At 22.1% G+C, this 27838-nt stretch overlaps 1 protein-coding gene across 2 annotated transcripts in view; it reads left to right on the top strand.

The window, feature by feature from the left end:
- Positions 1-236: 236 nt before the first annotated feature.
- The window catches only part of LOC122507778 (pyruvate carboxylase, mitochondrial), a 35639-nt gene continuing 8037 nt past the window's right edge, over positions 237-27838 (top strand). Inside the window, exons 1-10 of one of the 2 annotated variants that reach the window (XM_043620683.1) lie at positions 237-392; positions 14263-14709; positions 17732-18051; positions 18641-18791; positions 19828-20039; positions 20693-20895; positions 21399-21660; positions 24471-24789; positions 26361-26411; positions 27281-27748. In XM_043620683.1, coding sequence (XP_043476618.1) covers positions 14574-14709; positions 17732-18051; positions 18641-18791; positions 19828-20039; positions 20693-20895; positions 21399-21660; positions 24471-24789; positions 26361-26411; positions 27281-27748 — 2122 coding nt within the window. In that variant the 5' untranslated portion in view covers positions 237-392; positions 14263-14573. The remainder of the gene's footprint in view (positions 393-14262; positions 14710-17731; positions 18052-18640; positions 18792-19827; positions 20040-20692; positions 20896-21398; positions 21661-24470; positions 24790-26360; positions 26412-27280; positions 27749-27838) is intronic. The other variant, XM_043620684.1, reaches the window with a different exon arrangement.

The following is a 27838-nucleotide window of genomic DNA, read 5'->3' as shown; positions in this document are numbered from 1 at the left end:
AATAAGTCCAATATTCTGCTCATATTTGGTCGATAACACTGATTTTCCACCCTTGGCTGACCGAAATCGACCTCTTCTACTGGACAAAAACCACACTATGTGTACAACAATGAAAAAAAAAGAAAAAAAATTCTCCCGCGCTCTAAATTAAAAAAATATCAACGCTGTTAATCTATCACGTAGTATAACAATATAAAAACGAGATGGCAGCATACTGATGATTCCCCACTACTTCGCCTCTTACCCACACACCACGAACACTGCCTGACTATTTCCGTATAGAGGTCGAATGCATGTGCCAGGACATTTACCAAACAGCATTTTAGTACGGTTTAGACTTTAGCCGAACGGTCTGGCCTATCCACTATAAGTCTCTGCTTAATCGGCTTTTTGTAAGTACACAAAAAATTATTTTTATTTTTTTCATGAACGAAATTTTATCAAGCCGGCGAATTTTTCTCTTAATACCTCATTCATTTGTAACTTTTCTTCTGTCATTCTTTTTATCAACTTATATTATTAAACGCACATTGAAGTCAAGTGCTATCGGAAAAATTATAATATAAATTGAGGAAAAAAAAATTTTTTTTTTACTTAATTATAACTATTGTATTTTTTTTCTATTTATAATAATTAATAGTGAATAAATTTTTTTTATTACTTTTCCACCCTCAAGGTAACAATCATTGTCTTCTGATCAGTCATTTTTTTAATACTATTTTCAGTCACGAATGTGTATTTTTATTGACATAATAAAATCCGACCTCTTTTTTTTTTATTTAACAAAATAAGAAGGAATTTTCGCGATCGTTAAATAAATGAGTGGAAGCAAATTTTTTTTAAGTCGTTTACTATACGTTTTTATTGTTGACATTAATAAAAAAATCTTACACTGTATCAATATAGTTTTTTTTTTTTTTTTGAGTCAGGCAGACAATTTCTTTCAATTGAACTCAACGTTTCTTTTGTATTTGATTTATTTTTTTTATTTAATTTCTATAATTAGTAGGTATATATTTTATAATTTTTTTCATTACTTATTTATTTACTTTTTTTTTATTTTTCATTTAATTTCGGTTTAGAGAAATTTTCATTGATAAAGAAAAATTTTGTTTCAAATAAATATTATCTTTAATAAGAATATTTTTCGATTTGGAAAATTTTTCTCTAAACCAAAGAAACTTTATATTAAAATTGAAGAAATTTTTCTATTTATTTAATTCAGTTAATTTTGATATTTAACAAAAATAAATAAAATAAAATATTGTCTTGAAAGAATATTATTTTCGATTTTAAAAAAGTTTCTCCAAACGGAAGAAAATTTATATTTAAATTGAAACACATTTTTCTATTTATTTAATTGAATAAATTAGATTTATTTCCATATGCCTATAACATAATTTTATTAATATTTTTTATTTGTTGAAACCTATTTTGTAATAATTTTCTGCAATAATTATTTTTAGAAATATCGCCTTTTTTATCATAAAATTATTAAACTAATTTTGTTTGACTCAAAAAGAATTTTTTTTATTTCAAAAACGTTTTTTAAATACAAAGTTTTTTAATAACAATTTAAATATAGGTAGTTAAAAAACACCGAAAAAAATTTTATTTGATTCAAATAAACGATTACTTGTCAATTATCAACTAATTTATTTGTATCAAATAATTTTTTTAATATTATTTACTATTCGTATAAAATATTTCCGATTAAAAAAATAATTTCAAATCTTATTCCTCAAAACGTAGAAAAAAAATTAAAATCAACAATTTTTAATTAACAATTACCAATTATTGTCCTAAATATTTTTTTTTGTTTGTAAATTCTTTTATAAATCTTTAATCCAGTTTAACATACACTTATAATAAATGCAAGTGAAACTGGATCAAACTTCATTATTTGTTATTTAAATGAAACTTTCAGCTCTTTTACGTTTATATATTACACTTTTAATTTTAACCTCAAAAACTTTTTATTCATAAGAACAATAATAATAATTTTTTGTTCTAAATAGAAAAATTAATCAATTTTTTAATTAAGCAACATTGACAAAATTATCATTAATCTTAAAAATTCCAAAGAACGTGAAAAAAAAATTTAATGAAAATCAAAATATTACAATTTAAAAAATCTATAATGCACAGACGGTAATTATTTTGCATTATTTTTCATAAATGTGTTAGTTTTCCTTTAATGCGATATCGCAATACAATTTATGTACTTAGACAGTTCAAGTGTTTTCTAGATAAAATGATTGATATGAATAGGAAGTATTTAAACCTAAACAATGTTTTATCTGAACAGAAGGAGATAAGAAAATTTAAATTTCAAAATCAAATGTCGCTAAAAATTTAATTTTACAAAATCGCAGATGTCATGCAATCTGATGTTGAGATGTATTCAATTCTTTGGAAAAAAAATGTATTAAATTATAAATTCTATATAAACCAGGTATGAGAAGAAATTACTTGTGATAAAAAAAAATTTATATCAACAACCGTTTTTTTCAATCAATGAATAATTTATATACAAAAAGAAAAAATTTTATCCCCAATTTATTTAAAATTTGGAAAAAAAAATTTTACCTCAAAATTTTGAATATTTCTTTCAAAGTTGTGACAAAATTTAACTATATGTGCCATATTAAAATGAAAAACAAATTAAAAACTCTTTAATGACAATTTGGAAATAAAAAAGAAATAAAAAACCAAAATTTCAGAATTGCCTTGTCATCTGACATTGAACTTTGATTTTTCATTTGAGAAATTTATTTACCGGGTCGGATGTAATTCGGATTCAAAAGACAAGTAACTATTGTTTATTTTCACTAATTACGGAAATTAACGTACTGTCATAAATTGACGAATTACTTCAATTTTTGTTAATTTTTATATCTTATTTGCTTTTTGAGATTTTTAGTCTAATTTTAATTTTATTAAGACTATAAATTACTAAATTATTTATTTAATTATTAAATTGATTAATTAATTAATTACTACATTAATTAATTATTAAACTAACTTTTTATTTTCAATATCTTTAAACTTAATTCCTTAAACATATTCAGGACCCAAAAGTTCTGAACTTTGAAATGATCGAAATTTTTTTGCGTCGATATAAATATTTTCAAAAATTACTACAATAAAAAGTAACAAAAAAATTAAACATTTAAAATCATTATAATTTATTCTTTTTATATTTGACGCAATATTATAATCATAACAAAATTTGAATTTATGTAGAAAATAAATAAAAATCGTTCATTTCAAAGTTCGAAACTTTTGGTGGCAGAAAATATTGAAAATAAAAAATCTACACTCGATGTATAAAAAACTACAATATACAAAATATGATTGCATAATTTATGATATTAATTGCATTTTCAAATCAATTGTTCAACCCGGAAAGATTCTCGTTTTTCTGAACCCACTTTTCAGAAATACATTTTCATTTACATAACCGGTTTTTCTTCTCCCATCTATATACCTACAACAGTGAGAGATTTCAAAATCATCATTGATGAGGGAATCAAGAAATTTCTTTGTATTTGAAAAGTGTGTTCAAAAATAATATTTCACTTTTTTATTTTACACTTAATTTTGTTTATTTAAAATATTTATCATTAAACTTTAAAAGAGATAGAGAAAAAAAGTTTTTAAATTTTAAATAAATTACTACACTGAAAAAAAAATTTATTTGATTCAAATAATCGATTACTTGTCTATTGTCAAATAAATATTTACTTGAATAAAATAATTTTCTTTTCAAATCGAATAAATTGAATTTCCTCTTTAAATTTAATTTGGTCAAAATGTTTAATAATTTTAATTAGTGACTGACTTTTTGCTGTTAAATTAGTAAATTTTACTAATAAATTAGTGGAAGTTAATATTATTTATTACTAGAATTTACTAATATCAAAAGCAAAATGTCAGTCACTACTTAAAATTAGTAAACATTTTTACTAATTCAAATTTAGAGAGTGAGCCAATAATTTCTGTATTTGAAGCAAATAATTATTGAAATCAACTAAAAATTTAATTGACTTAAATAAAAATTATTTCATTAGAATGTAAATATTTATTTGATAGTAAAAAAGTAATCCGTGATTTGAATCATATAAATTTTTTTCAGTGTATTAATTAATTGAACATTATTTATTTACTAAACAATTAATTGCAAATTTAACAATTAATTATTAATAAACAAATAGAAATAATAATAATAACAAAATAAGAATTAACTCTTCACTGCGCTATCTGTCAAACGCAAATAAAAAACATCAACAAGTCGATTTTTTTGGAATTTTTTTTTACACACACAAAGTGTAAATATTTATTTAAAAATTAATTATTTATAATGTTGAGATTACTTATTGTCACATCAGCAATTTATGTATTTTTTTTATCTATATATAAGAAATGTTATGCGTATAACATTGTGTCATAATTATTTTGTTACTGATTAGAATTATTATGATATTCTTTTGTAATTATTTCAAATTGCTCATATTATCATCAAATTGATTAGACTAAAATTTATTGCTATTGGAATATTTTGCGAATTTATTTTCAAAAATTCTGAACATTGAAATAAACGAAATTGTTTCTTTTACTTATAAATTTTATTGTTCATTATTTATTATTTATTAGTCACTATAAAATTTGTTTAATGGGTTCATTAATTAATTAATAATTGGTAATTTATTACGTTCAGTATGGATCAATTTCACTTTATTAAAAATTTTTTTTAAATGTTATAAATTCTTAGAAACTAAAACATTTGCAGTATCTAATTATTAATAATTAATTAAAATTAAATTAAAATCAAATTAAAATAAAAAAACTGCGAATCTTGAAAAAGGAGCAAGAGAAAAATACAAAATTTAACAAATTTGAAGTCAAATTAATTAATTTACCAATTATTAATTGGTAATTAAATAATTTCAAATACAAAATTAAATTTGAAATTAATTAGTTAATTAAAAATACAGTTTGAAATTAATTAATGTCAATAACAGTTTGATTGAAATAAAATTAAATTTAGAATAGAATAATAAAAAATATTAAAAATTTGTTATCCTTCAATTTTTCTCAATTGATTTCAATTTCATTGTATAGAAATTTAAAGTAGAGAAAATAAAAAAAAAGTATTATAAATTCGTAGAAACGCGTAAAATTTACAGTAAATCTTCATGTATGACAGTTGATCATTATTAACCCGGCACATCTACTATCAATGAATGAAAATAAACTCTCACACAGTGCGTTTGATATAGTGCATCGAAAGGAACATTCGTTTTGCATTCGTGCGAAGTAGTTAAGATGTTAGTGTATTGCTGATGCTGTCATCAGGAAGATAAATATGCTAATCAGTTAAAGCACGTGCTTTCAAACACGTACGTTACCATACCCAATAATATTAATTAAACCCGTCACTTACGACTTACGTATTTCAAATTTTTCTTTCTCTACGTCAAACTTTTTTTTATGAACATTATTCTTTTTTTTTAATTATAACAAAATTAAAATAAGTTTCTACTTTTTCTTTAAAAAAAATTTCAAAAGTTTATATCCATTTGATGTGGATGTATGCCTAATTAATTATTTTTGGTACGTTTGTATTATTGTAGTATAATTATGTATTAATTTATTGTTAACTTATTAATTAATATTAATTTTCTCTAAATAAAAACCTTTTTTTTTTGTTAAAAAGAAAAATTTATTTTCAATGAAACAAAACGAGTCTAAGTTCTAATTTTAGAAAATCTTTTTTTTGCCTTCATAATTTCAAATTACAATAATTGAAGAAAGAGTTAAAAATTTTGAATACTAATAATATACTATTACTGATTCCTTATTAATTATTAACAGTTTTCTTGAAAGTATCAAATTGTTATTAAAGTGAATCAAATGAATGCGAAAAATTTGGAACAATTTTTTATTTGATCCACATTTTTGGTATTCAAATGGTTGCAATTTGATACTTTTAAATTAAGAGTATGTAATTTATTACTAATTACTCATTAAAAATCGAAGAAAAAATTAATTAAAAGAAATCTTTAATTTGTCTAAAACTTTACGAGCATTAGCCTCTTGAAAGATTATTTGCTTCACGACCCCTTCGCTTTGAATTAACGTGAACTACTTTTCTCAAGTTTTATACAAAATTTTGCTCGTTTTGCAAAATCACTCTCACCTCAATGAATGCATAATTCAAAACTGCAATATCTAACAAAGTCCTTGAATGGAAAGCATTCATAAAAATTCTATTAATGTGTCGATGCAAAACGTATTTTTTTTTCTTGCACTTAATATTTCATTCTATTATTTTCTTCACTTTCAGTTTTTTTTATAATGAACAAAAATATTCTTGAGAAAAAAATTCTAATTTATAGTCTAATAAGAAAATAATCACATATTAAAATTATTTTTAAATTTAAATTATGTTTTTTCACACTGTAATATGTAATAATATACAAATTGTAATAAATAGTAATAATACTGTAATATATAGTAATAGTAAAATATAGTTTGAAATATTTTTAATATAGACTCGAGGGCGATTAAAAGAATTATTTGCAAACGTATCATTATGTTTTTAATTATAAAACAGACAAAAAAATTTAATTACTCCCTGCATAGTTAAAATGAAATCTTTCAAAGCGCGCACAAAGTAATTAAAAACCAATTTAAAGAATACAGCTTTACATAAACCATAAAAGTGCTTTTGAAAAGTGTGAGACAACAGTTCTAAGACTTTGAACACAATTAAACGCAACTTTATCATTTAAAATCAATAATTCAATTTCAATATTTTCCTTAAAAAGAATTGCAATAATAAAAGTGAAAAAGTAGCTAATATCGTACTAAATAATCAAATAATGTGAAAAAAATTAGTAAAACTAAAAAAAAACTTTTTATCAATAGTATTTAATAATTACCAAATTTATTTTTAACTAATTAATTAGTAGTAAATAAATGAAAAAAAAAAACTTTTTATCAATAGAATTTAATAATTAACAAATTTATTTTACCAAATTTATTAATTAGTTGAAGATCTTCTAGGTCTCTAAATTTAACGACAAGAAAATTTTTTATGATTTAAGATTTAAAAATACCGCGAAACTTCTTTTTAACTCCCGAGATGAATAAAAAATGTGAAATTATAATTCCAGCACCAAAATTATTTAATTATTAATTTAATTATTTAATTATTTATTTGTTTCAAACAAAAATTTTATTCGACACAAATAAAACTTTTATTCGAACCAAGTCAAAATTTTGTTTAAAACAAATAAATAGCCTATAGTTAGCTTTGAGTCAAATATATTTTTTTCTTGATGCAGACATAATCTCATTAATTTAGAAAACAAAATTAATTAAATAAAATAAATAAAAAGTATTTAGACTTTTTTTTTCCTCTTTTTTATTACAATTAAAAAACGGTTTTTATTTTAACAAGTAGGTATAAAATACTGAAATAAATAAATAAAATTAATTAATTAATTAAACAATTATAAATTAATTAATTAAATAAAAAATATTAAAAATTTTAAAGTGACAACAAATATTTCAAAATTTCTTTCCAAAATTCAAATACAAAAAATATTTTTCGGACTTTCCCCGAAATTAGTATATATGTAGAAAGAGTAAATAAACAAAATTAACACTTTTTCTCGAGTTCACATATATATGTATTATGTACTGCTTACGTGACCTGCGATTGTTTCTCAAATATATAAACGCAATGAATACGTTGTCCTGCACTTTGGACTTATTTAATTCGTAAAATAATGATAATGTGTAGTCTACGCAAAGATTTCAATTATCAAATAATTTTGTCATCATCCACGCCCCCAGATATAAACAAATCAAAAGCTTACGTAAAAAATGCTACTAATTATCGGTTATGCCTTATAAATTTCTTGTTGTTTACTCTAAGTGTATTCTTTAATACATTCCTATAAATACATTTCTTTCAAATTAATTTATTACATTTATTCATCAATTTGTTACAATTAGAAGTAGAAAAAAAAATTTACAGGTAAAAATAAATAGACCTAATTATCTTTTTTAAAAAAATTTTGAAACTACAAAAGTTGTGAATAAAAGTTTCGGAGCTAAAATTTAAATATACATAAATAAAAAAAATAAATCATAAAATCTCTAAAATGTTTAACTTCCATTTTTGGTTTTTAATGCAATCAGTAATTTTTAGAAACTTTATCGAAAAGAATATTGCGTTCATTTAAACGATCGGAAATTGTTGAAATTAAAAGAAAGGGAATTTAATTTTTGATAATTTTAATCAAATTTTCATTATGTTTCGAGAAAGAATATTTTATTTTTAACAATTTTACATAAATTTTTAATACATTTCTATGGGAAATTTAATTTTTAATAGTTTTAATTAAATGTTTAATATACATTTCGAAAGGGAACTTAATTTTTAATAGCTTTAATAAAAATTTTAATTCGTTTCGAAAGGACATTTTAATTTTAATAACTTTAATTAAATTTTGAATACATGACGAAAGGATATTTCATTATCAATAATTTTAATTAAATTTTTAGTACGTTTCAAAGGGATTTTTTTATTTAATTTTAATTCAGATTATTTAGATTTAATAAAATTAATTTTTTTGTAATTAAAATAAAAAATAAATAAAGATTTTATTTTAAATATAGAGATAATATTTGATAACTTTTAATTAAATTTTCACCACGTTGTTCTTTCATTTAATAAATTGCGAATTCATAAAATCAGTTTTAAATTAGATGTTTTGTTTATAAAAATTTACAAATTTTTATCGTTTAATTTTAGAGTCCATATGTTGTTTATAAAAGATCAGTATATATTTAAAATGATTAATTACTTAGTAGGTTATCGTCTGACACAATTAAAAATATTTCCTTATATTGATGGCGAAAAAAAAATCAATTTATCAAATTTCTGATAATTATATTGATAATCTCCATTAACTTTAATATATTCTAATACAGATTTAATATACGAAAAGTGTGAATAAAAATTAAAGTTCAACTTGAAAACGATGCGCAAATGTTGTTATCTTCAAGAAAAATATTTCTAACATTAAAAACATTTTTATATATATATTTATCTACATTATTTTTATCTAATAATAAAAATATATTTCTAATAATGAAAAATGTCTAATAACAAAGGTAATTTTACCTCTCTAAATTTGAATTACTAAAAATTAATTAATTAATTTAAATTAATAACTCACTTTTTGCTTTTGAATTAGTGAATTTTACTATAATAATCGTTCTAATAATTTATTAGTAAATTTTACTAACTCGAAAGGAAAAATTCATTCAATAATTTAAATTAGTAAATATTATTACTATAACTCAAATTTAGAGAGAATTGGAAAAATATTTATTAATTAAAAAAAAATTAAGAAATTATTTTCTAAATTGTATTTTGTAATTATTCACTGAAAAAAATCTTCACCTGGAACAGCGATGTGTATCTCTATAGAATACTCAATAGCGAAAGTAATAATTGAAACAATTATAAATTTCGCTAATGTAGCTAAATTTGCAGTTATTTCAGGTAAAAATTATTTTCCGGGTTCAAAAATTGCTGAAAGTTGCTAAATATTACTAAATATTACTAGATACTACTAAATATTGCTAGATATTGTAAAATATTGCTAAAAAGCATTAAAATGTGCTAAATATTACTGAGAATATTAATTTATAGAGTTTAATGATTCCCTTTCGTAGTACGTGAATAAAAATTGATACACAAACAGAAAAATAAAAAAAAATAAAAAACAAGAGGGGAAAAAAGTATAGAATGCGTAATAAAAATGTTCATATTAATCGACACTTAACTGTAATTATACGAATGTAGACCTCAAGTCTCTTTTTTTATACTACATCCTTGAATATTTTACGTCGTTCATCATAAATCTTTAACATTCTACTGTTATAAATATATATCTATATACATCTTTGAATTTCCGATAGCAAAAAAAAAAAAAAAATATATATATACGACATTGTGTAATACGTGAAAGTAATTATTGAGAAACTAGTTCTTTATTTACAGCCTGATTTGGAAAAAAATAAAAAAAATAAACTCTATATAAGGAGAGAGTCAATTATCAACTGTTAATTAATCATAAAAACCATTTCAAAGGTTATTTTAAAAACGGATCGATTGAAAATTGCAGATTAAAATTTTTTTTTTATAGCAATTTTCATAAATATCTGGTTCTGTTTAATAAACTTTTAAAATATATTTCGCTACTACTATGGGTCGAGGGTCGTAACGAGCTATAAGCACTAAACTTTAAATTGACTGAGTGACAATAATTTTTAAAGCAGTCGCCGAGAAGTGCAAAATTATTCAAGTTTTATTCTTCAGGTACTGACATTCGAAAGAAATTTTTTTATTTATTTTTTTATTTTTGAAAAATATTATTTTTATTATTATTATTGTTACTTATTTCCTTAATTTTTGCAAAGTTAAATTTTCTTAAAATTTCTATCTATTTATTATTTTTGTTGTTATTAGTAATTAATTGTAATTAGCAAATTAACAAAAGAAAATTTTTTAAATTTCTATTTAAATTTTAAATTTTAAATTTTAAATTTTCCACAATTAAAATAAAGAAATAAAGAAAAAAATATTGAAATGAGTAAAAATTTCTCATTTCAGAATATGAAAAAAGATAATTTATATTAAAATCTTTCAAAAATATTGAATTATTTACCCTTGGGAAATTATTATAATTATTATTTAATTTTTCAATCTTTAAAAAAACTCATTAAATAATTTCGAAGTGCGAGAAAAAAATATACAACAAAGTAAAGAAAAGAAAAATAAATCCAAAGATTATAAATTAAACACACAAAAAAAATTAATTGCAATTCAATCATTCAACTATAATTAAAATAATTAATTAACTTCTAAGTTCTCGCATTTTTTGTAATGCAAAAATAAAAAGAAAATTTTCGTTGAACTCATAAAATTTGTTTAAACCAATTAAAAGACTATAATAGTATTATTTTTATTAAGATAATGTAGAAACTATTTTTCTTTCTGAAATAAGTGAAACTATTAAAAGAATTGTAGGAATTGAAAAATTATATAATTTTTATAATGATTTCAAAGGAGTTTGAATTTCTAATTTTCTAGTGATGAAAAACTTTTTAATGTTGCTATTTTAAAAATGCCACAACCTTCCATTCTTATAACAATTGAGATAAACTGGAAAAAATATACACACATCTAACATAATATATACTTTCAAGTAAAAAAACAAATATTTATTTTTCTGACTCATATTCTCTCTTTTCTGCGCAGAAGATTTTTTCCCCCCATATTTGCAGTTGCATATATTATATGCGCTTTCATCTCTTACAAAAAAAAATTAAATGTTCAATATATTATCAATAAATCCCCACAATAGTCTATTTTCTAAATTTGTTTAACTTTGAATCTCTCGGGCATTTGGCCAAGAAGCCTAATTTTATTATTCACTCAAATATGAAATTAAACATAGATATCAATTTAGTGAAACAAATTAATTTTCCTAAATTAAATTATAAGGATAATATATTTATAATATATTATAATATAATATTTATAATAATTATAATAATTATTGGCTGTAGTTTTATTTTTTTTACTTTCTCAAAAAAGGGGACTTTAATTATAAATAAAGAAAAAAACGAATTATCTTTTCTTTAATTTTGGTAAATAATAAACAAATAAGTTTTTTGCGAAATAAAAAAATTTAGTGTAAGCAACAGTAATCTAGTTTTTGTTGACAAATGCGAAAATAAATAAAATCTAACGAATAAAACTTCCAAGGCATTTTATCATTTCACGTTACGTAAGAATTGAGATTATTCAAATTTGTCAGAATTAAGAATATGTTTTTTGTCATATTGCTTACAATAAATTGTACATTAAAAATAAAAAAAATTCTTTTTCAAAATAATTTAATTGATTAATAAATTAATTAATATTTAAATGAAATATTGAAATTTTTAGTTCCTGAAGTTAGCGTCGACGCTCAGCGTCAAAAACTATTATTTGGAGTATTTATAAATGAAAACGTCACTAATTTTACTTTTTCCATTCATCTAAAAATTTCTTGGCAACTATTTAACCTTAGAACTTTAATTAACAATTTTACCTTTTCGATTACGAAAAAAAAAAAAAAACTATTTTTCCCGCTTAACGTCGATGCTAACTTTAGAGGCTTAAATTAATAATCATAAAACTTTTAATATCTATTAATTATTGAGTATATTTTTTATTAAATTTTATTCATTATTTAAATTAATAAAAAGTTAATAAAAAACGATTTGTTATTATTATTTTATTTTTTAATCTTTAAAAAAACTCATTAAATAATATCGAAGTGAGAAAAAATATTTATATATTGGAAAGTAAAAATAAAATAAAAATAAGTCAAACAATAATAAAAATTGAGAAAAATTAATTTTAAAAAATTGATTGTTTAATTTAATTTTTCGAAAACTAATTCGACTTAATTATTAATTAAAAATTTACTTCGAAATATGTTCTTCAAAAATTTATCCAAATTAAAAAGAAAATCGATTTAAAAAACAGATTTAAAAAATAGATTTAAAAAATCAATATAAATTACGAAAATTAGTAAATTGTGATTGCAATTAGCATATATAAATACTTGTTTTCTAAATTAAAAAAAAAATCACTTTTTTATTCACCTCTTAATTTAAGACTTAGAATGACAAAAAAAAAGTAATTTTCCTTTTTAATGGATATAAATTATAAAATTTTATCACGTCCATATAGTTTTCCAATCGATATAAAGTCAAAATGGGCGTCTATTATTGTTTTCTTTTTTTTTCTTTTTTTAATACATTCACGCGTAAATGCTCTGACCCTCTTCTTTCTCTTATGCAACTTTAGACTCTGAACTTTTCTTCAGACGACTGGCAATTTGCAATTTTATCGTCTGCCGACGATGCGCGGCCTATACCGTATAAAGTGCATGGGTTTCCGCGATAAAGACATTCATAACACAATGAAAATTATATTCACGCATTATTGTGGAATTGCACACACAATAATAGCCAATCAAAAAAGCCTTGACCACTTAGAATTTGTTCTCCACAAACAGAAAAAAAAACTCTTTTCTAACTTATCGAATACAAATATTTGATTTTGAATAATTTTGTTTTCTCTGCTTCTTTATTTATTTATAACCAAACAAATAATTGTTTATTTATTTATTTGTAAATAAACTAATAATTTCTTTAATTATTTATTTATAGGTAAACAAATTAATTATTTATAAGTAAACAAATTATTTATTTATAAGTAAACAAACAATTTGTTTATAAACAAACAAATAAATATAAAGCAAATAAACAAATAGTTTGCTTATTTGTTTATTTATTTTTAAGCAAACAAATAGTTTGCTTATTTGTTTATTTACTTGTAAGCAAATAAATAGTTTTCCAATTTGTTTATTTATTTATAAGCAAACTGATAATTTGCTTGTTTATTTTTTAAAAGTAAACAAAAAATTTTTTTATTTATATGTTTACAAGACAACAAAGAAATAAATATATGACAACAGCAAATAAACAAATAGTTTGTCAATTTGTATAATTATTTATTTATAAGCTAACAAATAGTTTACCTATTTGTTTATTTATTTAATTATATGAAAACAAATAGTTTGCTTGTTTAATTATTTATAAGTAAATAAATAATTTGTTTATAAGCAAACAAAGAAATAAATATGACAACAGCAAATAAACAAATAGTTTGTCAATTTGTTTATTAATTAATTTATTTAATTATAACCAAACAAATAGTTTGCTTGTTTATTTATTTATAAGCGAACAAATAGCTTGCCAATTTGTTTATTTATTTATTTATAATCAAACAAGTAATTTGCCTATTTGTTTCTTTATTCATAAGCAAAGGAAGAAATAAATAAACAAATAATTTCTCAACTTTTACTTATTCAATGTGTAATTAATTAAACTAAGAAAATGTCTTTAAAAAATGACTGAAAAAGAACAATAGAAATATAAAAAAAAAAAAAAAATTATAAATTTCTCTCTCCTAAAAACCTATGCAATGAATAATAAAAAAAATAACTTTTTTAATAGGTATCTTTTATTTAATAATTTTCTAAAAAAAATTTCTTTTTAAAAAAAATAATATTTTTCATTCACCAGGAAAACTAAAATTTTGCATTTTTATTTCAGGAATCCGGTACTCGCTCCAAGGGCCCATCAAAATAGAAACGAACAAGTGGGCGAGTTCCGGAGAGAAAAAAAAATTGTTGAAAACATTCCATACTTTATCTATGAATAATTAAACCGTACTCAGTGAAAGAAACTTTGGACAATATTCACTCGAGAAGACAGACTGATTGACTATACTAGGAAAAAAAAACAGAATCTTTTTTTTTTCTTTTGAAAAAAGAAACAATAATTTTAATCAAAGAATAAAAATACTCTTTTAATTATTATACAAATAAATATCTAGGGAGCCAAAGGAACATAAATCCTTCAAAATGTACTCGATTCGAAAAGCCAATAAAGTGCTTTCCAGGCACAGAGAGACACTACAAATTTTAAATATTGCACAACAAAAGAATTTTAGTACTGTTGAATATAAACCAATTCGCAGCGTTCTTGTCGCAAATCGAGGTAATTATTACTCTAATTCTATTATTTTCTTGTAGTTTAATTATAATGATAGTTCATTCAAATTTGGGTTTAAATAAGAAAAAAAAATTTTTTTTTGGTTCATTAGAAAAATTTTTACTAAATAAATTTTTATTAATAAATAATTTATTTTATTTTTCGTTTAATTAATTTCTTGAATTGTTTCGAATTATCAAATATTATTAATTATTAAATAGATTATTAATTCAATAAATTATTATTTTACTTTGAAAATATTTAAGGAATATAACAATTTCGTTCATACGTTCAAAACTTTCAGGAAAATATTAAAAGTAGTGTATAAATTATAATTTTAAATTTATATTATAAATTGTTATTAAATTGTAAATGAACTTAAATAGTGTTGCAAATAAAAAATTGCTCGCGATTCTTGTCATTAATAATAGAAAGGTCTTAATCGAGTTCTTGACCTCTTCCATTGACCGACACGTAATTATTTATGCACCGCTTTCTGATGAATGTCTGACTAAAACCGCACTTATCTACTGAAATTCTGAGTAAACTTCTCTAGACCCGTTAACTCATTAACATAAAATTCATAATTAACAATTTTGGAAAGTGTAATTACCAACAATTGTAATAAATTAAAACTACAGTCTAAATATGCATCCGAATTTTAAATTCTACATTAAAGTTTTCAATTTTCAAATAAACTAAAAGTTTTTCTGTCTTGATATTTAAAAAAAATACAATATTATAATAAAATAAAGAAAAACAAATAAATTAAATATTTACTTGATTAGGAATTTTTTTCTTTCATAAAAAAATATTTTCTAATATAAATTTAAAATTCAAACAAAGTAACAAAACAATAATCGTTCATTTGAGGGTTGAAAAATTTAGGGCCATTCGAATTCATAATATTTCTAAGCTTCTCAGCAATTCAATTATTTTCATAATTTTTAATGAAATTCTAGGCAAAATTTCAATTATTTATATAACATTCTTCTCAGATATAATCAATTATTATAATAAATAATAAAATTCTTCGAAATAATTCAATTATTTTCTAATATTGTAATAAAATTCTTCGTAAAAATTCAATTATTTTCATAAATAATATTATTTTTATCAGGAATTCAATTATTTTAATACAATTTAAATAACGTTCTTCGAAAGAATTCCATTATTTTTTAAACTTTTAAAAAAATTCTCGTAAAGAATTGAATTATTTTCAAAAACTTTGATAACATTCTTCATAAAAATTCAATTATTTTCAAAAACTTTGATAATATTCTTTATAAAAATTCAATTATTTTCATTACAATTTCAATTAAATTTCTCGCAAAAATTCAATTATTTCCATAAATAATATTTTTCGCAGAAATTTTCATTATTTTAATACCTACAATTTAAATAAAAATTTTCGATAGAATTCAATTATTTTTTAAAATTTAATAAAATTATTTGAAACAATTCATTTTATTATTAAACAAAGTTTAATGAATTTTCTCGTGAGCATTCCATTATTTTTTAAAATTTATATAAAACTCTTCAGGAGAATTCAATTATTTTATTAAATTTTAATAAAATTCTTGTAAAGACTTGAATTATTTTCAAAAATTTTGATAAAATCCTTTATAAGAATTAAATTCATTTTATTACAATTTCAATTAAATTCCTAAAAAGAATTTAAATTATTTTCAAAAAATTGAATAAAATTCTTCTCAGGAATTCAATTTTCATAAACAATAAAATTCTTCTCATAAATTCAATTATTTTTAAAAAATGTAATAAAATTCTTCGCAAATATTTAATTATTTTCATGAATAATATTTTTCGCAGGAATTCAATTATTTTTAAAAATTCTTCGAAATAATTCAATTATTTTCAAACATTGTAATAAAATTCTTCGTAAAAATTCAATTATTTTCATAAATAATATTTTTAGCAGGAATTTAATTATTTTAATACAATTTAAATAAAATTTTTGGATTGAATTCAATTATTTTTTAAAATTTAATAAAATTCTTTGAAACAATTCAATTATTTTTAAAAAAAGTTTAATGAAATTTCTTGTGAGATTTACATTATTTCTTAAACTTTTGATAAAATTCTTGTAAAGACTTGAATTATTTTCAAAAATTTTTATAAAATTCTTTACAAGAATTTAATTAATTTCATTACAATTTCAATTAAATTGATAGAAAGGATTTAAATTATTTTCAATAATTTTCAATTAAATTCTTCTCAGGAATTCAATTATTTTCATAAATAATGAAATTCTTCACAAGAATTCAATTACTTTAAATAATTGTAATAAAATTTTTCGCAAAAATTTCATTATTTCCATAAATAATATTTTTCGCAGAAATTTCAATTATTTTAAAAAATGTTATTAAAATTCTTCGAAAGAATTAAATAATATTTTCAATAGAATTTAAATGGAATTTTTAGAGGGAATACAATTATTTTTAAAAATTTTAATAAAACTGTTCGAAAGAATTTAATTACTTTAAATAGAATTTTAATAAAATTTCGTGAAAGAATTCAATTATATGTTTAAAATTTTCAATGAAATTCTTTGAAAGAATTCAATTTTTTTTAATTTTTATAAAATTCTTGGAAAGAATTGAATTATTTTTAAAAATTTTGATAAAATTCTTTATAAAAATTCAATTAATTTTACAATTTTAATTGAATTCTTTCAAAGAATTCAAGTTATTTTCAACAATAAATTGTAATAAAGTTCTTCAGAAGCAATTCAATTATTTTTCAAAATTGTAATAAAATTCTATGCAAGAATTAAATTATCTCAGATTCAAAATTATGAAAATTACAAAAATTATAAATATTTAAAAATAAATTAAGTTAAATTAAATTAAAAATAAATTTAAAGAAAATTAATTAAGAAAAAGTAGAGTTAAGCAAAGAAATAATGGAATAAACTAAAGGGAAAATATAATAAAAAGAAAAGAGTAAATAAAAGAAAAAATAGAAAAATAGAATAAAATAAAGACAAAAATGTTAATTCTATTTTCAGGAGAAATTGCAATTCGTGTCTTCCGAGCATGCACGGAACTTGGAATTCGATCAGTTGCCATTTATTCCGAGCAGGACAAAATGCAAATGCACCGACAAAAAGCTGATGAGGGCTACATGGTTGGACGAGGACTGCCTCCCGTTCAGGCCTATCTAAATATTCCAGAAATCATCAAAGTTGCCAAAGAAAATAATGTCGACGCCATTCATCCAGGTTATGGTTTTCTATCCGAAAGATCTGACTTTGCACAAGCTGTTGTCGACGCGGGAATCAGATTTATTGGCCCTAGTCCGAAAGTCGTTCAGCAAATGGGAGACAAAGTAAAGTATTGTTTTTTTTAATCCAGTAGAAAAAATATCCAGTATTAGAAAAAAATGTGCAGCAGAATATTTTTCTGTAACTGCAAGAAGAACTTTCTTTGGAACTAACAAATTTTTAGTTTAGTTTAATTTTACCTCTTTTTGTAAACTGAAAAATTTTAGTTCTGTAACTGAAAACTGTAAACTAAACTGAAAAATGTAAACTAAAATGAAAACTGTAAACTAAATTGTAAACTATAAACTAAACTGGAAACTATAAACAAATCTGCAAACCGTCAAGTTGCTTGTACAGAAAAAAATGATTTTGAAGAACAATTTTTTACAATAAAAAACAGTAAAAAAAATCTTGTTTTTGTAACTGTAGACTATTCACTAAACTGAGAACTATAAAAACTAAACTGCAAACTATAAACTAATCTGCAAACAGTAAATTTTTTCGTACGGAAACAAAAAATTTAAAGAAACAATTTTACAGTAAAACTCAGTAAAAAATCTTGTTTTTACAATTGAAAAATGAAAAGTGATAATTCAATTGTGAACTACAATTTTTTTTGTACAAAAAAAAAGATTAAGAAGAAGAATTTTACAGGTGGCAGCAAGACAAGCAGCAATTGCAGCCGGTGTACCAATAGTTCCAGGAACCGATGGTCCAGTAACGACAGCCGACGAGGCAATGGAATTCTGCATGAAACATGGACTTCCGGTTATCTTCAAAGCTGCCTACGGAGGTGGAGGACGAGGTACAACCTGATCAACAACTGGAAATTAAATTGTCTTTCTATTTAGAACTACTGCCTCCAAAAGGGTTAATATCCTAAAATCGGTCTCTTTTATTATCTCCTCATATGAAAGAGCAATGCAATTTTCTTCAACAAAAGAAAAAAGAAAAAAAAACCTTTCAACATCCAGGGTCTCCAAACACAATATCTCATTAATTTCTGAATTATATAAATATAGACAAAAATACTTCAAACGAATAATTAAATTCTTAGAAATCAATTATTCGTTACAACATTCTTCGAATGCGGATATAATATATTTTCTTACAATTAATTAAAAAAAAAAGTATTTTTTAGAATACTTCGATATCTCCATGCTAAAAAAACGTTTTCCTTTTTTTTAACGTTTAACTTTTTTTTTAACTGAAAGAAAAATTCACGTTGGTCGTCTAAAATAATCGCTGCGTTCAGTTGCTTCTCTAAAACAACCGAACTGTATTTTTTCTTAAACTCGACATTTTCTTTAATGCATTTTCTACTTGAAATATAAAATATTTGTAATAAAATAATATTCATTTGTACTTTATCAATATTGGTTGATTATAAATTGCCTTTAGATTTCATTGCAAATGTTTGACTTTTAAATAAAAAAAAAAATGAGACTAAAGTCCGAAAAGTTTTTAAAAACGAAAAATCGAAAGAGAAGTTTTTTAAGTTAAATTCATCTCTAATTTTGATGTGCGCAAATTGTTTTAAGAAATTAGTTTCTTAAAGAACAGTTCAAAAATAATAAATCCAAAATAAAATATATTCTCGCTTTATTTTTTCGTTTTTAGAAACGTTGAGGACAAATACAGTTCGGTTGTTTTAGAGGAGTAGCTGAACAGCTGTTATTTTAGATGATCAAACGTAAAAGAGCTTTGGAGGTATCGAAGTATTTTTTAGATATAGTATAAAATGTATTTTTAAAAAATTTTTGAAAAATATATTTTCTCTACGAAGAAGAAAAATTGAAAGACGAAATTTAAAAGACTACAAACATTTCTCTCATTTTTAGGTATGAGAGTTGTTAGACAAATGGAGGAAGTTAAAGAAATGTTCGAAAGAGCATCATCAGAAGCAAAAGCCGCATTCGGAAATGGTGCAATGTTCATTGAAAAGTTCATTGAAAGGCCAAGGCACATTGAAGTTCAACTTCTCGGTGACAATGGTGGAAATGTTGTCCACTTGTACGAAAGAGATTGTTCCGTTCAAAGACGTCATCAAAAGGTCATTGTCTATTTATTTACTATCAAAATTATTTTTCGATACTCTTACTATGATTCTACTACTTGAAACTTTGAATTTTATTTCCTATTATTTAGAATATTTTACTAATAACCTAGAATTTTACTGCATATATTTTTATTATTTCACTGCTTGCATATTTTTCGAGCTCTTCAAAGTTACAATATGAGATTCTCAGTTTTTCTAACAATAAGGATATCAAATTGAGACAAAAAGCGAATCAAAACTGTTGCGAAGCAACGTTTCAAAACGTTGCTTCGCAACAGTTTTGATTCGCTTTTTGTCTCAATTTGCTATCCTTTGAAAAACTATGATATTAAAAATATCATAAGCTCTGGAGCTTAAATTTACCCAAAAAAAGATAATCCATTTCTGAATTAATTTTTTCTACAACAAAATTAAATCAAAACAAAATCATTCGTAATCATTTTGAAAAAGTAATCCTTTGATTTATCAAAGATATTATCATTCTAATCCTTCGATTATTTTAATCTTTAACTAAATCCATTTTGATCGATTTTAATTCAATTTCCTTTTAATTTGATTTGATTTTCCTGATTTGAATCCATTTTCATGTTAAAATAATTCCCTATACGATTTTTGTAACAAGAATCATTAAAAATGGTAAATTTTAGGTTGTGGAAATTGCTCCAGCTCCAAGTTTGGATCCAAAAGTCAGAAACAAAATGACAGACCACGCGGTGAGATTGGCCAAACATGTTGGTTACTCAAACGCTGGTACTGTCGAATTTTTGGCCGACGAGACGGGAAATTTCTATTTCATTGAAGTCAATGCCAGGTTACAGGTCGAGCATACTGTAACTGAAGAAATTACAGGGTAATTATTCCGAAAACAAAAAAACAAAGATTTTAATTTCAAAACCAGTGTAAAATTTACCATAAGTGCTGAACCAAAAAATTTTATTTGCAAATTTAAGCACATTTTTTAATCTGATAAACGAATTGATTTTCAAAAATCGAAAAAGAAAATGTTGTAGATGTAGAAAAGAGGGATTGATCCTATTTCGAAAAGTGCAACCCTCTAAGAAAAGATAAGGGGGAAAAATAAGGAAATACAATAAGGGGAGAAATAATGGTTGAAACATTTAACGAAGGGTGTAATCTAGGGCAAACTAGTGTCAGAAAATTTTCAGATAAATATTTAGGTATTATTTGAATCTCTCGAAATGAGAAAAGCAATCTCCATTAATAATTTATCGCCTAAATTTCCAAACGTATAAATGAAAAATATTTCCTTTTTTTTGAACGTTCAGTATACTTACTACCAAGTATTTTTGGGAAAATATAAAAATGAATTCAAAATCGATATGTTTTCCACAGAATTGATTTGGTCCAATCGCAAATTCGAATTGCTGAAGGAATAACTCTACCGGAAATGGGAATGACACAGGAAAATATAAAACCCCAGGGATATGCCATACAATGTCGAGTTACAACTGAGGATCCAGCAAAAAGTTTCCAACCCGACACGGGAAGAATTGAAGTATTTCGATCTGGCGAGGGAATGGGAATACGTTTAGACGGTGCTTCTGCTTTCGCTGGTGCCATTATTTCACCCTATTACGATTCCTTACTCGTTAAGGTAAAAGAAAAATTTTGCTAAAAAGCGAGACTAATATCGTCCGACCTACTGCAATACCTAAAAATATCTCAAAATTCTTTAAGGGCCACATCCAGGATTACCACAAAAATTTAATTTTGTTTTTCCCTGATGACTTTTCTCTGATTTTCAGACAAAATTTTAACTTCTTCCCCGACTCTAAATAATATTCTGATTCACTTCAAAAATTATTAGATACTAAAAAAAATGTTCTATTACATTTATTTACGAATTTTTTTAATTGTAAAATTATTCGAAAACATTAATAACTTCTTTTTTAAGTAAATATTTAATCATTATTATTTTTCCATGGGAATTAAATAAGATTTTAAAATTTAAAAATTAAAATCTTTTTAAAATTAAACAACTTTAAAAATATTGTTATAAAACATGAAGATATCGATAACTCCGAGTCTTCGACTCGGAGCCATCCATTTCTTTATGTTTTATAATAATTAAAGATGACTGAGTGATAAAATATTATTTTATATTATAAGAAGATTGTTACTGTAACTTCTTCAAAATTATTTTCATTATTTCAATTCAATTATTATTTTCTATAATTTTTAACTAAAATTCTTCTTTAAATCAATTAATAATTTTAATAATTTTTGAAAAAGTTCTTCGAGAATTTTCAAATCCATTTGTTTTTCAATACAAATTTTTTTATTTTTCAAATAAAAACTTCAAATAATTTCAAATAAATTCAATTAAACTTTATCAACAAAATTAATTTTACAGAATTGTTTAGTTAAAAGTATAAAAAATTCAGATTTTCAAAGATTTTAATATGAAACCTTTTCAAAATTCAATTATTTCTAAAAATCAGTTAAATCAATTTTTATTAGAAAAGTCTACGAGAATTCAATTATTTAAATACAAAAATAAATAATTTATTGAATAGTTGAATGTTCCTTAAAATTGAATTCTCATAAAGAATTTTATCAACAAATTTTAAAATAATTCAATTTTTTCGAAGAATGTTAATAAAATCTTCAAGAATAATTACATTTTTCGAGGAATTCGATTAAAATTGTATTAAAAATAATTGAAATTCTGCGATGAGTTTTAATATTTATTGAAATAATGGACTTATTGAAAAAAAATTCCTTAAAAATATTTTATTATTCATGAAAATAATTAAATGTTTGCGTAGAATTTTAATACAAAATTTTTAAATAATTAAATTCTTTTGGAAAATCTTATTAAACTAGTAGATATTGAAAATCATAGAATTGAGAAAAATATTTAAAAATAATTAAATTTTGAAGAAGAATTTTATTATAATTACAATTAATATTTAAAACTTTAACTGAAATTCATTTTTAAATGAATATTTATTAGAAAATTGTACGAAAATTCAATTATTTAAATCCGACAATAAATAATTTATTAAATAATTGAATACTTCGTAAACAGAATTCTTATAAAGAATTTTATTAACAAATTTTAAATAATTGAATTCTTTCGACGAATTTTAAGAATAATTTTATTTTTTTGAGAAATTCGATTAAAATTGTATTGAAAATAATTGAAATTCTGCAATGAGTTTTATTATTTATAAAAATAATTGAATTATTGCGAGGAATTTTATAAAAAAGTTTCAAACAATTGACTTTTTACGAAAAAAATTATGCAAATTCTATTTTTAATAATTGAATTCCTGTGAAATTTCCATTATTTTAAAAAATAATTGAATATTCGTGTAGAATTTTGTCAAAATTGTTTTTAAATAATTGAATTCTTTTGAGAAATTTTATTAAAATAATAGATATAGGTATACAAATTATTGAATTATAAGAAAATTTTTTGGAAATAATTGAAATTTTTCCATGAATTTTATTAAAATTGTTTAAACAATTGAATTTTATTACTTTTTAAAATAATTGAATTCTTGTGATGAATATTGTTAATTATGAAAATAATTGACTTCCTCCTTATAATGATTTTATTATTTATGAAAATAATTAAATTCCTGAAAACAAATTTTATTATTTATGAAAATAATTGAATCCCTGTAAAAAAAATTGATTATTTATGAAAATAATTGAATTATTCCAAAGAAATTTATAAAGAAAATGTGTAGATAATTGAATTCCTGTGAAATTTTTATTATTTATGAAAATAATTAAATGTTTGCGTAAAATTTTATTAAAAGTTTTTTTAAATAATAGAATTCTTTTGGAAAATTTTATTAAAAAAATAAATATTGAAAATCATTGAACTCAGGAAAATTTTTAAAAATAATTGAAATTTTGCAATGAGTTTTATTAAAATTTTTGAAAATAATTGAATTTCGGAAAAGAATTTAATTATTTCCAAAGATAATTGAAATTTTGACGAGAATTTAAAACATTTTTTGAACATAATTGAATTTCTGAGAAGAATTATATTACTTATAAAAATAATTGAATTTCTGCAATCATTTGTTATTGTAACTTCTCCAAAAATCAATTTTTTCATGTTTTTAAATAAAATCCTTTTATAAATCTATTATTTTCAATAATTATTAATTAAATATATTGTTTAATAACAATTTAACTAATTTCAGAAGAATTTGAATTATTAAAATTTTTCAAAAATCTAAGTTCTTTAAAATTTCTAATTAAATTCATTCAAAATTGAAATTTTCTAAAATTTGAAATTGAGACAAAAATTGCACAAAATTGCACAAAAAGTACCCTTTAAGGAATTTGCGAGATAAGCTGTAAGGCAGTATCTCCGACGATATAAACAATTACTAATTAAATTACAATTAATCAATTAATACCAACAATTATAAATTTTTCCAGGTAATTGCTCACGCCGCCGATCTACAATCATCATGCGCAAAAATGAATCGTGCCCTAAGAGAATTTCGAGTTCGTGGTGTAAAGACGAATATTCCATTTTTATTAAATGTCCTCGAAAATCAAAAATTCCTCAATGGAAATGTTGACACTTATTTTATCGATGAAAATCCTCAGCTATTTCAATTTCAACCGAGTCAAAATCGAGCACAAAAATTATTAAATTATTTGGGAACTGTTCTCGTTAATGGTCCCAGTACTCCACTAGCAACAAATTTAAAACCAGCTGAAATTCGACCATACGTTCCACAAATTGCAATTGGTATGTTCTTTCTATTATTCTAAATTATTATTATTCTTCTACAATTTTTGTTACTAGCTATTTACTAATCTAAAAAAATAGAATATAACTTTTGTGTTTTTAGCACCAGTTGTGACACAATTATTCTTTTATTTCTGGCACGAAAACACTATTTATTTATTTATTTATTTACTACTAATAATTTTAAGTTTTATTGGGCATTTTTTCAAAATTTTATTTCCCAGCTGGTTGCTAAATTAATTTTTACTGGTTGGAAAAATTTCCAAGTTCTGAACGTTCAAATGAATGAAATTATAATTTATTTTTTCTTAAAATTACAATTTTTTTTACAATAATTTTGCTTTGTGTATAAAAAATAAATTTTAAGGTTTCTAAATGTTAAATTTAAATTAAAAAAAAATTTTTTTTTTAATGATTGAAAAAATTCTTTGAAAGTATTTTAAATTTTTGAATAACAATATTTAGTTCATTTCAACGTTCAAAACTTATGGATCATTAGTTTATAAACTTTAGTTAAATTTTCTGTTTTAATATTTAAAAAAACAAGAATTACAATTGCAAGAAAAAGAATTACAAGAATAAAATAAAAAATTAAAGAAATTGAATATTTTACATTGTTGAGAATTTTTTAAATTTAGAAAAAATATTCCCGAATAAAAGTCAATTTTGAAAAAAGTACGAAAAGAATTGTTCGTTTTAAACGTTTGAAACTTTAAGATCATATTTTTGAATAAAAAATTCTCTTTCGAAGTTTCTCGATTAATCGTTTTAAAAAATGTTTTCAAGAGAAAAATAATTGTAACCATAAATAATAAAATTTTTTTATTTCAAATTTTATTATTTTTCTCTTGAAAAAAAATTCTTTTTCTTTCAATCGTAGATTATAAACGTTGTAAATTTCACTGACGTCTTTACAGACGATTTTAAGAAAAAATTAACAAAATTATGCTCCAAAAATTTGGAACGTTCAAGTGAACGAAAAAGTTTTAAATAATTTTTTTAAAATAAATATTTTTAAAAATTGTTAACTAGATTAAAAATCAAAAACATGAAAAATTTTCTAATACGTGACGCAATATTATTAAAATATTTGAATTAGAAAAATAAATAAATAAATTTCGTTCACTTGAACATTCAAAATTCCTTAAACTTAGTATTATTTAAATTTTTATTTAAAAAATCTTTTTTCCGAATATTTATTATCATCCCCTAAATATTTATTAATTTTAATAATTTTCTCCATTTATTTATAATTTTTATACTTCCAAATATCGCCAACCAATTTGAAAAATGGAAATTTTTTTTCAAATTACAAAGAAACAATTCTTTTGTGTGTTTTAAATTCATACTACAATTATTAATAAACATTTATCAAAAGCATTATCATTGTTTTCAATTAACAAAATTAATTTTAGAATGTTTAAGTATGCGTTAAAATTACAACAAAAAAAAGGTGATTAGAAAATTGCTAGAAAATATCACAATCATTATTCACATACACTTTCTATTTGTTATTACACTCATTTGTTTATCGCATGCTTTTATCATTTTGTTTTGCCAATTTTTTTTAGACTTTGCTAAGCTTGCAGCAGCCGAGGAATCTAGCGATGAGGACCTACCAGGTATGAATGTATGACAAAAAAATCCAATTTATACTTCCTTTAACATTATTTTTATACTTTTCATGCTAATACTAAATTGTAATTTATATTTTCTTTGAAATATAATATATGCTAAATAAATAAATTTAAATTTAATATTCCTCGCAATAAATTCTGCAAAAGTTCGCTAAAGGAACAAATTTTGGATTTTTGATATTTTTTATTTTTTATCATACGACACCTCAGATCATTAATCAATTTGGTCTCAAAAATGACACTAATTTTGTTTTTTGTTAATTAACTTTTGATAATAAATTTCCAATTATTAATTTATTTATTAATCCTTTAATTGTCTTATTAATACTTTTAACATCTTTACTAGTCCTTTTATTAATAATTAACAATTTTTTAATTTTCTAAAAAACAGTAGTTTTTCAAATGAAAAATAACGTCTCCACCAAATCAATATTCTAACATTTGTCTTCTCCTTTATTCTAATATATTTAAATAAATAGAAAATTGAAGAAATGTTATCAGTATTGCTGGTAAATTTAGTTTAAAAATAAATAAAATAAATATTAATTGAATAAAATTATAATTATTAAAATTTAAAATTATAAAAATTAATTAAATGAATTAAATATCGGAAATTTATTGTCAAAATAAAAACAAAATTTTTAGTTTCAAAATTCTCTAATTCATAATATTTATATTTCCAGGATCATTTAGAAAATAAGAAACGCTAATACAAAAAAAGGCTATTTAATTATTAATTGACAGAAAAATTAATCGCTAAGTCAATGATGAAAATGCTTATAACATGGTATCTGCTTTCGTTGAAAAAATGAGAAGGAAAATTTTCGAAAATTAAGACAATGTGAATTTTTCAGGACTTCTAGATCCACCGAAAGGTTTTCGACAAATTCTGAAGGAAAAGGGACCAGAGGCTTTTGCTAAAGCTGTTCGTGAACACAAAAGTCTGCTATTGATGGACACAACTTTTAGGGACGCTCATCAATCACTTCTGGCAACTAGAGTGAGATCTCATGATTTGCTCATGATTTCTCCATTCGTCGCTCATAAATTCAGCAATCTTTACGCACTGGAGAATTGGGGTGGAGCAACGTTTGATGTGGCTTTGAGATTTTTGCACGAATGCCCATGGGAGCGTTTAGAAGATATGAGAAAAGCTATTCCAAATATACCATTCCAAATGCTACTCCGAGGTGCTAATGCCGTTGGCTATACAAATTATCCCGACAATGTTGTCTACAAATTTTGCGAACTCGCCGTTAAAACTGGAATGGATATTTTCCGAGTCTTCGATTCATTGAATTATCTACCGAATCTCATTCTTGGTGAGGAATCTTTTTCGCTATTTTAATATTTTGAAATTATGTACTTAATTTTGAGTTTTTGTAATTTCGAAATTCGAAGATTGAAGATTA

This window comes from Leptopilina heterotoma, unplaced genomic scaffold (assembly GCF_015476425.1).
Source record: "Leptopilina heterotoma isolate Lh14 unplaced genomic scaffold, ASM1547642v1 Lhet_51, whole genome shotgun sequence".
Classification (NCBI taxonomy): Eukaryota; Metazoa; Arthropoda; class Insecta; order Hymenoptera; family Figitidae; genus Leptopilina; species Leptopilina heterotoma.
Note: the sequence above shows the minus strand (reverse complement) of the source record. Positions and strands in the feature narration are given on the sequence as shown.